The 13,775-nt window shown below is 49.2% G+C and overlaps 1 protein-coding gene across 4 annotated transcripts in view; it reads left to right on the top strand.

The window, feature by feature from the left end:
* Nucleotides 1-13,775, top strand: part of LOC132465458 (storkhead-box protein 2-like) — a 49,281-nt gene that overhangs the window by 30,182 nt on the left and 5,324 nt on the right. For all 4 annotated transcript variants that reach the window (XM_060062094.1, XM_060062093.1, XM_060062095.1 and 1 more), the window contains exons 2-3: nucleotides 3,727-3,879; nucleotides 10,354-12,766. In XM_060062094.1, coding sequence (XP_059918077.1) covers nucleotides 3,727-3,879; nucleotides 10,354-12,766 — 2,566 coding nt within the window. The remainder of the gene's footprint in view (nucleotides 1-3,726; nucleotides 3,880-10,353; nucleotides 12,767-13,775) is intronic.

Genomic DNA, 13,775 nt, shown 5'->3' with positions numbered 1-13,775 from the left:
TGGAGGCCTGATGGGTGAAGCTGGTTCTAGGCCTGATGGGTGAAGCCAGGTGGAGGCCTGATGGGTGAAGCCGGGTGGAGGCCTGATGGGTGAAGCTGGGTGGAGGCCTGATGTGTGAAGCTGGGTGGAGGCCTGATGTGTGAAGCTGGGTGGAGGCCTGATGTGTGAAGCTGGGTGGAGGCCTGATGTGTGAAGCTGGGTGGAGGCCTGATGGGGGTGTTTCGACCTGGTCTACCAGTGGTTTATAGGCTGCTGTCTCGTCTCAAGAGTTCAAATGCACGATCATTACGTTACCTTAGAGATCAATTCACTTAACCCAAAAACTCGGTCACTCCCCTATTATTGTAGAATGTAGATGACCTATGCGAGAAATCTCTTCTTTTGCTTCAATTGCTTTTCACTTTTCTTCTTTCAATGTTTCTTTCTGTGGCCTAGGACCTCATTCATAGTAGCTTTAGTTTATCCCGCATGCTGGCACACACTGGAAAGGTTGTACTCACCATGGTCCATCATCCAGCGTTCATCCAGCGGTTCTAGTAGTGGTTCTTAGAGCTGTTCCTACAGCGTTCCTACAGCGGCTTCCCCTTGTTTCGTGGTCATTTCCATTGATGGGTGAATACTTAACGTTACATATTTGGTGAGCGGATGGAGGGAACCTTGAGCTTTAGGTGTCATCACATCTTAACACTAGTTTGGTATAACAGCACTAGTTCAAATGGAAACACTTAACTTGATATGAAGAATACCTCTAGCTTTGGTTGATTAGTTTACTCAAACTCATCAGATCTCCTTGGGTGCTGGCAGCTCTCTATGACGGAGAATAGTTGACTGGATACTTAGTGGTTCTTTGTGCTGTAGAAAAGGGACCCATAGATGAGTGACCAGGTTTGGGACTCAGCTTCATTGACCACTACTGCCTGTCTCCCCACACACTGCAGACTAAAGCAGGGTCTGCGTAGCCACGTGGATCTTCGCAGATCTTGACATAACTTCTGACGCAGAAATGTTATTTGGGTTTAAGGAAAACTCGTTTTTAGGTAGATACATAGTCTTCTGCAGAGAGTCAAACCTGGCCAGTGTTTAATGAAACATTGTTAAGTTAAAGTATCAGGCCTAGATAAGAAATATTTTAGTTTAAATATTAAATACGTACACCTACATGCTTAAACCGGAATAGAAATTTGCGGCCGCTGAATTGGGTGATCTTTGACCGGTTAAAACAGAGTGCCTGAGATCTTGTCTTCATTTAATGACCTCAGGTTTTTCCTTACATCTCCGTGTCCTTGTAGTCCCTCATCGATTGGTCATTCAAACGTGCATAATCCCCAACATAACCTCAGCAGGTCTAGCTTCCAACTGGTTCATCTTGAAACAAATAGCGCGGGATGCAATAGTCCCTACTTGACAGATACTGAATGTATACCGATACGGTATCGGTATACATCCAAATTAACATGTGAATGGTAACATCAGTAACTGGTATCGGCGATACCAGTTACTGATGTTACCATTCACATGTTAATTTGGACTAATAGTGAAAGCTGGGAATTTGGGTGGTGGTGGGAAAGTCTTTTTCCACTGAGCCCACTGGGGTGCTAAAAGCCTGTGTGGTTTCTTGTTTGGTTCTCGAACCGACCGCTTTGTCTGTGCCTACAGCCCATTTCAAATGTAGTTGTGAGTAAACTTGAGCCTTCAGGTGCTTGGTCACTCTTACCACCAACACCATGCTCACCAACATAAACCGGACTAAAGCCAACCACCACGATGAACGGCACATGGCCCCGTATGGGGGATACGTTTTCTGTTATACGGGCCAGTGTGCAAGCTTCTTCATAGGGTGAGGAATTAAGTTAGGAATGGTTAAAGTAGGACTGGATAATTGACGTTAAACTAAAGTACAGTAAACGGCACACAGGTACACAGTGGATTACATCCAGTGCATCCATTTGGTTTGATTAGAGTCTAGGTAAGGATTTGTTGAGACGATCATGATGAACACTTGTTACAGAGTTCAGCAAAAAGCTGTTGCTTGGTAACTGCTTTAAGTGGTAGAGCTCTGTGTACGATGTATTGTCATGATAAGAATTCAAACACCTAAGATGTGCTTTTAAAAAAAAAAAAGATACGTTTGCATGTTTGAGTTATACCCCTCGAATGTTTTGAAACTAGGTTTTTGTCAGTGACATTAATTATCTTCAAATAGCGCTTTTGTTAGAGTTTGGGTTAGAGTTTGCTATTATCATTATCAAAAGATATCAGCGATTCAATGTGGCACTGGAAGTATGCACTCAACCCTTGAGTGAACCCTTCCTCAAAGTACATGTAGGATGTAGGACACGTTTAGCGGGGCCATCCAAGCCGAGCCGGTAGCCCTCATACCCCTCCTACTCCATACGTCTCCTGTGCTCCGACACGAGGCTCATCGCCATCGGCAACCACTTGCCCAACCTGTCAACGCACTCACAACATGTCTGGGGACACAATTGTCTCCTACTACCAGGAAGATATGGATAATAATCCAAATGATACACATGTATTTGAAATTTCATAAACTTGCAAACAACTGATTTGTAAATAATGCAATGCCCCAGTTCATCCAGTACAGGGCGTACGCTCATACTAGTGGACTGCATGCTAATGTTAAAATGCATTTCAAGGATGCATTGAGAGGGTCCAGTCGCCGGTGAAATCACTACAAAACATCCTTTTAAAAGTGTTTACTATGTTGTGTCTTACGGGGCAGAAGCAGTGTTTGGATCTCAACGTGGATTTCTATCTCTAATTGTCTTATTTTATTCAGTTCTCAAATGCTTGAAGCTCTCCCTTTTAAATACGTCTTGTGCACCTTTGGATGCCTCGTGTTGAGCGAAGATCAGAGTCCAGTGATCTCACTTCTGTTTGCACCAACCTTGGCCTTGCCACTAGTGACCGATGGAGTCTGTATTGTTTGTATGTACATGTATTGTGAGTATTAGATGACAGCCTCCTAATGGATGGTGAAAGCCACCTGGGGGCAGTTTGTACGAACAGTGTGAACCCATGTTGGGGTGTACAGTGTGAACCCATGTTAGGGGGGGTACATACGTGTGAACCCAGGTTGGGGTGTACAGTGTGTACCCTTGTTGGGGTGTACATACGTGTGAACCCATGTTGGGGTGTACGTACGTGTGAACCCATGTTGGGGTGTACAGTGTGAACCCATGTTGGGGTGTACGTACGTGTGAACCCATGTACGGTGAGCTAGTTAAATTAGGCTTTTCTTTGCAATGAATGTGTAAACTACTGGAAACGCCCCATTACTCTGTTTATAATAAGACACACGTACCAATGGTAAAATCTCATCTTTCCATGTTTTTGCTTTTTGTTTCGATCGCTGTGTTGTTGTGTTTATTTAACTCCCAAAGAATTAGAAGCTTTCAGTAACATTTCTAAACAGTTGGTTCAAAGTTCCCGAAGGTCTTCTTTCAACGGGGAGTTGCAGGACAACAGACCACTGGGACCATGATTACATTACCTTCACATGCCCCCGTCAGACTATAAATTAGGGTTAAGACTTGTCTTTTGTACCCTCATCGGGGTACAACCAACCATCATCCTGATTGGTGACGTGACAACCACCTTGTTAGGACGTGCAATGAGGAGTTGACAAAGGTATTCTGGTTGGTTATTTTTGTATGTTTACCATCATGACAATTAACGCAAAGTACAATGTCTCTCTTTCCACAGGTGATGTGTCACCTATCAGCATGTCCCCGATCAGCCAATCGCAGTTCATCCCTCTGGGAGAGGTGCTGCTATTGGCTATCTCTGCTATGAACTCCGCCCACAAACCTGTCACCCAGGAGGCACTCACCGAACACCTGCAAACATGCTTTCCAGGTAACGACACCGAATCACACGAGACGTTTACCGCTGCCTGTTCATCGGTCCCCAAACATAATTGGTTTGCACGTATGTGTGTACTCTGGGTTGAAATACGTTGAAATATGTGATGAGGATGTATGGAGAATGCATCCTCCCGTGCATGTGTGCAGTCGATAACCTGACGGCATTATAACCAATACAATTGTGTACATGCTGGTATTCCGAGGGCTGGGAGGCCTTCCATGCAGACGACAATACTCAGTGATATGGTCTGAGGTATAGTGTCCCATACAGATGACACTACTTAGTGATATGGCGGAGGTAGAGTCTCCCAGTTCAGTAGGAGGCAAAGGATGCTCTAAAGGTGTTGAGAACTTGCTATGCATCCTTGGTAAGTGTAGCCTTTAACCCAGAGAGCCACGCCATCTAATTGTTTCATATGTAACGCTGTATGTATCATATTTACTATTTTCATTGTATTCATTTCATTTCTGATTCCAGACATTATAGATCAGTGGCACAATTACCTTTAGAATAGCAGCCAGCGTTGATGTAGCTACATGAAACTGCTGCCTGCACAAATAAAGAAGCTCCTTAAATTGACGTAAAGGTTATTTGAAGCCTCAAAGCTATTTAGGAAGAGACTGGTGAGACGATAGGATTAGGCCAATGTGAAGACAACTGGACTTGACCTGTGAGCTCATGTCCTCTTTACTTGTGGTAGATACACACACCATGCATCAACAGGGTATTTCATCCATCTCTTCTTGGTAATAGACAGAGACACTTGATGTCATGTTTAGCCTTCCAAACCCTCACCATTAGATCTCAGAACTGTTTTGAAGTTTGTTTGTACCCCAGGCAACACAGAAATATAGTTAGATTTAGTAGTATTTGTATTGATTTCAACCAAAATAAAAATAGTTGTTGTGCAAATTGTGCTAAACATATTAATTTAAGCCATTTCATATTGCATAATCGCAACATACTTTAATCGTTTAAATTAGTGTATATTCAATGAGAGTAAATAAAGTAAGTTAAGTAAAGAAGAAAATATATTACATTCATTAGAAATTGAGTTATATTGTTATATTAAAGGTCCCATGACATGCTATTTTATGTATTCTTTAATATAGGTATTAGTGGGCAACTAACACAGTATTCAGAGACGTTCCCGAAATTCAGCCGTGGTGCAGAGTTACAGCCACTCCGAGCCAGTCGCACATTGAGCTTCCCCCAAATGCGCTGTTTTGGTGTCTCTAGCTATAATGCAAATGAGGAGGAACGAGGCGGGTCAAGGAGGAGGGTGGGGGTGTGGCCCTGAGCAGCTTGCAGCCACGGTACCATGCGCTCTGTTTATAGTGGATGTATCACAATGGCGAGGCGCACACAGCCTTTAGCCGTGTTCTGTAAATATTCTAGAACACACGGGAGTCCTGGAGCTCTATATCTAAATATTATCATATAGCCTACACAGATATCTATATCATATAATATATATTATCACGGCCAAAAGCTGTGTGAGCCGATGTTATGAATCTCAAACGACCGCGTTGGGTTTCTCCGACGTTCCTGGTTCTTCCACGTCCACATCAATGTGAAGTAGACACTGTAACGCAAGTGTTTCTTGTCGGTTCTTTGACGTGTCTTGTATTTCCACAACGAGACTGTTGTTGGGGTGTCTGAGCCATGGTTGAGAAGGAATTGGGGGAAAGGAACATTGGCTTTGACTCCCTCAAGAACATGAACCACGACATGGAGGAGAAAGGGATTGTTGGCGGCGAATGTCTCCCGCTTGAGCCCCGCTGAGGGACCACCGCCGGAGGCGGAGGTGCCTAAGCGCTGCCCGGCAACGATCCCTTTCTCCTCCTTGTCGTGGTTCATGTTCTTGAGGGAGTCAAAGCCAAAGTACCTTCCCCCCAATTCATTCTCAACCTTGGCTGAGATAACCCCCAATACGAGTCTCGTTGTAGAAATACCAGAGACGAGAGTCCGACGTGTTATGCGCCATAACACCAAAAGCAGAACGGTTATCCAAATAACAAGGAAGTATACAACCCTTGCGTTACAGTCCTGGAGCTCTATATCTAAATAATATCATATAATACATAGATATCTATATCATATAATACATATTATCACGGCCAAAAGCTGTGTGCGCCTCCAGACGATATTATGAATCACAAACGACTTTGTCGGGTTCTGCGACGTCTCTGGTTCTTCCACTTTCACATCAACCTGAAGTCGACTGAACCGCACGCTGCCGGCTGCCCGCTGCCGGGCGATGGTGCCTCGCGGCAACCGGCGGCATGTCGCAGTTCATGTACTTCAGCGAGTCAAAGCCAAAGTTCCTTTCCCCCAATTCCTTCTCAACCATGGCTCAGATAACCCCCACAACAGTCTCGTTGTGGAAATACAAGACACGTCAAAGAACCGACAAGAAACACTTGCGTTACAGTGTGTGTATTCACACACACACATGTGGCGCTCGCACGGTCGAGTCTCATTGGCGGGCCAACGTCTCTGGGCGGGCCTGGAAGAGTAAGGGGAGGAGCTGAGATTCATGGTGACATCCTAAATACAGACATTCCAAATCAGCGCACTTGAGCCTCCGTTTTTTCAAAGGGAGCAGAACAGCTAGTGCTCGTTTTACACCAAACGCAAGTTTTAGCCACTGGGGGACCATAGGCAGGCTAGGGGAACTCATATTTATGTTAGCAAACCTCATAAAGTGAGATTTTCATGTCATGGGACCTTTTAAAGGGTATGTGAGCCTGTTTCAGCGTTTTGTGCTGTGACTCCATGGAGGAAGGGGGAGGGGCTATCCTCGTGGTCAAAGGTCACGCCCACTCTGTGCTTCCTTTTCTTTAAGCTAACACGCACTTTTGATGAGGAGCATTATAATGACCCTTGGCGCATCTCAAATGCACCATACACGTCTGTCCAGGAAACTCAACCCTCTCTGGGACACAACAACGTTGATCGCTCCACACAGCTCAGGTCATGGGCACTTTGACATCCCACTCAGGGTCACTTTGTGGTGATGTCAAAGGGTCCATGAACCAGACCTGATCTGGGAGCAGAGAACAAAGTTCATGAGGTAGTTGGTCATTGGCATAGAAAAAAATAGAACACCTGTATTTTCTAATTACTTATCTTAGTCACAGTGACACAATCAGTCTTACACACGTGCTCACGAACACACGCACACGCACGCAAACACACAGAGCAGCATCAATGCTGCACTTCTGTGTATGTGTGCCTGTGTGTTTTTGTCCGCTGTGTATGTCATTCAGGGTACCTGTTTAAAAGGCCGCTTGCATCATGTCGCTAAAGCAACTGCACAGGTCTGATGTAATGACAGGCAACACACACAGACACACACAGACATACACGCACATACACGTCTGTGTGCCAGTCTGGTGCAGCGTCCGTCAATTAGTCTGAACTGGCTGTTTTGTTTTTGTTTTTATAAGTGTATGATGGAGCATGCAAATGTATCTGTTCAGAATCGACGAGTGCCATATAAACACCAATCAGCCATTCACTGTACCCATTGATTAGTAAAAGAATGAATCCTCCAATCAACTCCATTAAGGACAACAAGTGCACTGTTGTGTTGGTAAACAACCTCTCTGAATGTGATGGATGGTCTGTTTGTTAAGGACATTCGTCTCATCTCAGAGCACAATCATTTTTGTATCTATATTTCATGGGTTGAAATAAAAGATTTTAGACATTTTCCAAACACACAAAAGGCTTATTTCTTTCAAATTCTGAGGAAGAATTTGTTAAAATCTGTGTTTGTGAGCACTTCTCCTTTGAGTTGACTCTTCCACTTCACAGGTGTGACACATCAAGACGCTCATTCAACAACATGATTATTACACAGGTTTGGCATGGCTGGTCCACGATGTATTCAGTTGTAAGGGAGTATGCAATCAACATGCTGACGGCAGGATTGTCCACCAGAGCTGTTGCACCTCAATTAATTTAATGTTAATTTCTCTGGGAAAACTGGGATTCCTCCGTGATAAGAGCGCAGCTGTCAGACGCCATGGAACGCTGTTAAGGTGGCAGACCTGAAGTCAGCCCAGACCCTGGTGAGCACGGAGAGTCGCTGGTGACCTATCCGGTCACCGTTTCTGACAGTTTCCGACAATTTGTGCAGAAGGTATTTGGTTGTGCAAAACCAAATGTTGCATCATCAGTGGTCCGGTTGGCCGGTGTCAGAATGTCTGCTGGGGAAGAGGACGAGGTACTGGGCTGGCGTGGTAATATGTGGTCTGCTTGTTGTTGTGAGGCTAGTTAGATGTACAGAAACTACATAAGAGGCGGATTACGGTAGTGAAATGAACATTAAAATCTCCGGTGGACGGTCCTGCAGTCGGGATGCACAGTGCATGAACCCGCAGAACCTGCGACATGGAATTTTGATGGAGCGTCAAAGTGTGACCAGGAGTTGTGATGTCATCAAATGCTGTGATCCTGTGGGTTATGTGCATATTCCTTGTATCTCAAAAAAGTAATAGTATTTCAGTGGTTTATGAGGCGCGGTATTAGCCTGGCTCCGCCCGCCTAAGTACTTCCCCTCAATTTTCATTTCCCTTCAGTACTACGTCTGGGTCTGCGGTATGTTAGCGGGTTTTCTCCGTCCAAATTCTGTGCGTCCAATCAGCGAGCAGAGGGAGTGGCTGAGAACAATGACGTTAAAGTCAGCTCTCGTTGACGGACCTCTTCACGCACGGTGTTAGGTTTGTTTACATCCTGCGTGCAACGTCATTCCCGGCCAAACGCTAGCGATTGGTTATGGCAGATCCAGAGTGGCACTGGGCCGATCCAATAGTTTTAAACTTCAACAGACACCCTGCCTTCAAGTGAGTTAACTTTAGTCATTTGAGTAGGTTCAGACTCTCGGTGCAAATGAAATGAGGTACGAGAGTCTGGTAGGACCAGGCTAGCGCGGTATTGCTGATGACAAAGCTCCTGAGTGCCGCTCCGTGCATGAGTCCCAGGCATGGCTGGCATGGTAAACAACCTGCTGCTGCTGGAAGCAGCGGTTGGTTCATACCTGAAGGTAGCTCAGCACTGATTGAACATGCATCACTCTCTATTGACGGTAGGAGGCAGAAAGTTTTTTCTTTCTGCCTCCTACCGTCGCCGCTAGACTGGCCCTCTGCCCATCACCACGCATCAACGCTTATTATGAGTTCTACCTCAACCACGTTGGGCCCACTTACTCAATGCAATAGACCTATTTCTATATGTTTAGTAAACCTAGTGTTTTGTAATCAGGAGGGTAAATGTACAGCCGTAACCCATTTAATTCTTGGACCATAAACTGTTACTATTAGGGGACACTTTGGCTTACACCACCTATATGTAAATGCCTTCTACGGAATCTCAACGTTGCTTACAAACCGCCACCGAAGCAATGACTATGTGGTCTATCGAGGGAAGACCTTGAATGGCTGATACTCATTAAGGTTCAATTGTTAATAACTTTTTTTTTTAATATAACTGTCAACCAGGAGGCAGGAATAAAGTTACAAAGTTTTAATAGCATTATCTGCTGACACTCTTTGATTCAAGGCAACTGGCTCCCGACTACCCCCACATGCTATCATGAACATTAGCCAGTAGTTAACGCGATTGGTACAGGATCCTCCATATCAAAGTGTCAAAAGTATGAGGGGAATCCCCCACAAACACCAGGCTATTCCCTCCCCTCCTTCAGACACCTGGATGGAATCTCCACATTTACTAAAACAAGACTGCTGAATGCACAAATTTAAAAAATTCAACACCATTTTTAACGGACGTGTGTGTGTGTGTGTGTGTGTGTGTGTGTGTGTGTGTGTGTGTGTGTGTGTGTGTGTGTGTGTGTGTGTGTGTGTGTGTGTGTGTGTGTGTGTGTGTGTGTGTGTGTGTGTGTGTGTGTGTGTGTGTGTGTGTGTGTGTGTGCGCGAGTGTGTGTGCGCGAGTGTGTGTGTCATTATAAGTGTTGCATCACTCTAGCCGGCCTGTAGGATGGGCCATGATGTAACAGGCAGTAATACCTTTAGAGAAAGTCTGATTAAAATCTGCGGAATGGGAAAGAGAAAATTCCAAATAAAATCCATGATTACACAGAATTACTGAGGAAGTCCGCAATCAGAGTAAGATGGATACGCATAAATGTTTTCGCTAATGCTACTTTCTTCTCATTCTGAGCTTTATCTTATGATACTTGATGGCTGCTGTTGTTATATTGGTCCTTCCTAGGTTCAAGAAATATCTACTATTGAACAATGGGACATGAATATGGGGTCAAGACTTGTGAGCAATATCACAATCAATGCTACAGGTGTTACAGTTTTATAACACATCGAGTGCATTTATTAACCTGACATGAGGTTTGTGGATCGGAGAACTAGATTGTAATGGTATTTGGTGCAAACGTCCCGAAGCCTGTGACCTTTACTAACGACCCTCTCTCTGGTACCGCAGGTGTCCCCACGCCAACGGACGAAGTGCTGCACCACACACTGAACATGCTGGTGCGTGAGCGCAAAATCTACCCAACCCCGGACGGCTACTTTATCGTGACGCCCCAGACGTACTTCATCACCCCCAGCCTCATCAGGACCAGCTCAAAGTGGTACCACTTAGACGAGCGGGCCGGTGACCGCCTCCAGCAGCAGCAGCAGCAGCAGCACCAGAGCCAGCAGACGCAGTGCACCTCCCCGCTCTCGGGCACCGTCACCCCCTCCACGTCCGGAGGGGTGCGGGACCGGGCGCACCCCAAGCCCAGTCAGAACCACTGCGGCGCCGGGGAGTCCTACAACAACAGCTACCGCGGGGGGGGCGTGGAGGACCCCCCCAGCCACCACGCCACGCTGCAGCGGCGCTCTCCTAAAGACCCCCGGGAGGCCTACTCCTCGCCCCACTCGCCCCAGACCCCGCCCACGCAGGGGGGCGGCACCGCCGAGAAGAGCCGAAGCACCCTGAGCTTCCCCTTCAAGACGGACACGCTCACCAAGCACCGGGGGGGCGGGGGCGGCGGCGGCGGCGAGGCGGAGAAGCAGTCGGGGAGTGGGAGCGGGTCGAACAGCGCCAGCCGCAAGTTCGGCCTCAAGCTGTTCCGCCTGAGCTTCAAGAAGGACAAGACCAAGCAGCTGGCCACCTTCTCGGCTCAGTTCCCGCCCGAGGAGTGGCCCCTCCGGGACGAGGAGGTCCCCAGCCAGCTGCCGCGGAACGTGGAGATGGAGATCATCCGCCGGATCAACCCCGACCTCACGGTGGAGAACCTGGCCCGGCACACGGCCGTCATGAAGCGGCTGGAGGAGGAGCGCGCCCAGAGGAGCAAGGCCTCCTCGGCCAACCAGAGCTCGCGGAGCCGGAGGAGCGGCGGGCGGCACCGGAAGCCGTCGCAGGCCAAGCCCAGCCGCTCCCACAGTAAGACCAGAGCCCCCCGGGGCGAGCCCAGCGACGGCTCCCACCCGGAGCTCACGGAGCGGGACTACCGGGCCTACTCGTCGTCCCTGGCCCGCTCGCCCCGGGAACACGCCCTGGCCATGGAGCGCCAGCGGGCGCGGCTCCACCTGGCCCACAGCAACCCCAACATCCTGGACGCCGCCCACCTGCCGGTCACGCCCGAGTGGGACGTGTCGGGCGAGCTGGCCAAGCGGCGGACGGAGATGCCTTTCCCTGAGCCCAGCCACGGCCCCTCGGCCCAGCACTCCAAAGTGCACCGCTCTCACTCGCACACCCAGGAGAGGAAGTCGAGAACGGAGCGCAGCGACAAAGCCAAGGAACGTTCGAGATCCATGGACAACTCCAAAGGACCCCTGGGCGCCGGGCTTATAGGACCGCCGGACTACTACGACGACCGCAGTCGCTATTACACAGACGACGGGACCCTGCGAGCCAATCAGAGTTCTTCTCACTACTCTCGGATCACGCCCAGCAAAGCGAAACTCGCCAATGAGGCGCTGGGGTTGGAGGGCGGCAGAAGCTTGGAGAAGAACAAGAGCCGGGACAGTCTCCCGGCGTACTCCCCCAAGCCCCCGGCCGCCTCCATCCCCTCGGACGACTACTTCCAGTGCTCCGCCTCCTCTGAGGCGGTGCTCACGGCCGCCAACCCCCACGGCTCCCTGGGCAAGAGCAGCCACGAGGGGCTCAAACCGGGCGGCGGGGACCGGCAGTCGGACAGGCAGACGCCCCACCCTCCGGAGTACAAGGAGGACGTGGGCAAACCGGGCCCCAAAGGGGGCAGCCTGCCGCCCATCCCGCTGTCCGTGCCCGACCCCCCGCTGCCCAACGGCCGGCCCGTCCACGGCACGTCGGCGGGCCCCGAGAAGCGCAAGGAGATCTTCAGCAAGGACACGCTGTTCAAGCCCCCGCCCAGCCTGCCGCTGCCCGGCTACAGCTCCCTGAGGAAGACCCCCGCCCTGGCCGCCTCGGCGCTCTCGTCCTCGTGCGACGCGCTCGACTCCCCGGAGGCCTTCGACGCGCCCAAGCCCCTGGTGGCCACGCCCTCGGCCAGCGCCGCCCCCGCCGGGTTGGAGCCCGGCGGCGGCGGCAGCGGAGCCGCCGAGGCCTCCTTCGACTACTACAACGTCTCGGACGACGACGAGCTGGAGGAGGGCGCCGCAAAGGGCCGGGGCACAGACGGGAAGGCGGGCGGAGAGGGGGGCAAGGCGGGCGGAGGTGGGGTGGGCGGAGGCGGGACCATGCAGTGGCTGCTGGAGAGGGAGAAGGAGAGGGACCTTCAGCGCAGGTTTGAGCGCAACCTCACCTTCCCCAGTGCTAAAGAGAACCTCCCGGAGCCCAGCCAGAACCAGCAGTCGGCGCACTCAGCCAGGCTGGACAGCATGGACAGCAGCTCCGTGACGGTGGACAGTGGATTCAACTCTCCACGGTGAGGGGACACACACGCACGCACATTGCACACGCGTGCACACGCACATCGCATACACCTGCTGCAGTGAGATTGAACTATGCATTTGACCGAAATAGTTTTTCTGTATCCGTAAGTATCGATTGAATTATCGTTACACTTTTTCCTGCGTCAAATGTGAATCTCCACCAGGGATTTTCTGCTTCTTTGAGTTTGCATGGTAGTTGTGAAGTCATCAAAACGCGGCAACATTCTGAGTACTCTTGGATGAGGTTTGATCCAGGGATATGAGGAGTCTTGATCGTTAACCAGGTACCTTTTCCTGAGCAAGGACTTGTGCACTTTAGGGGGCCTTTTCTGTGAGTGGAGGGACAGGAATCCCAGATTAGTGCCGTGGTCAGCTGCCAGACTTTACTAGAGAGACAGAAAAGTAGACTTCACTAGAGAGATAGAAACGTAGACTTCACTAGAGGAACAGAATCTGATCTGATTGGATAACTGCACTGGTGTTAGACTGTGAAAATGGATGCCAGATGTCTGCTCTAATGTGTTGGCTGTAAAGCAGGCTGTGTTTTTGACGCGGACCAAATGAGGAAGTTCTTCTTCATAGCTCAACGTAGATGACCCCAATGGCCAGAGCATGAGACTAGATATACTTAACTGATCCCAACCGGGGGTCACATTTTGGCAAGTATAGGAGAGCAACAGGGTAAATGTTGAATACAGGAAATGTATCAAAGACAGCACTATGGTAAAGAGTAGAGTAAAGGCTCGGTTACGGTCGACTAAACGCAACAACCACGCAGAAGCTTTGACGCAGTCGTGAACCTTGTTCGGCTCTGGGTCGGGTTATAGTGGGCGGACCAATCACTGCCCTTGCTGCTGCGTCGCTTCAAGGAGGGTCCGCAAGGACGTAAAAACCCCCTTGCGTTGTGCTGACGTGCCACAATAACTAAGCCTTTAAGGTCCTTGCGCGTCGCCCCAACAAACACCAACACCCGAACAAAGTATGTTCGCCCAATTTATCCAC

This window comes from Gadus macrocephalus, chromosome 10, assembly GCF_031168955.1.
Source record: "Gadus macrocephalus chromosome 10, ASM3116895v1".
Taxonomy (NCBI): Eukaryota; Metazoa; Chordata; class Actinopteri; order Gadiformes; family Gadidae; genus Gadus; species Gadus macrocephalus.
This window is presented reverse-complemented; position numbering and strand designations above follow the sequence as displayed.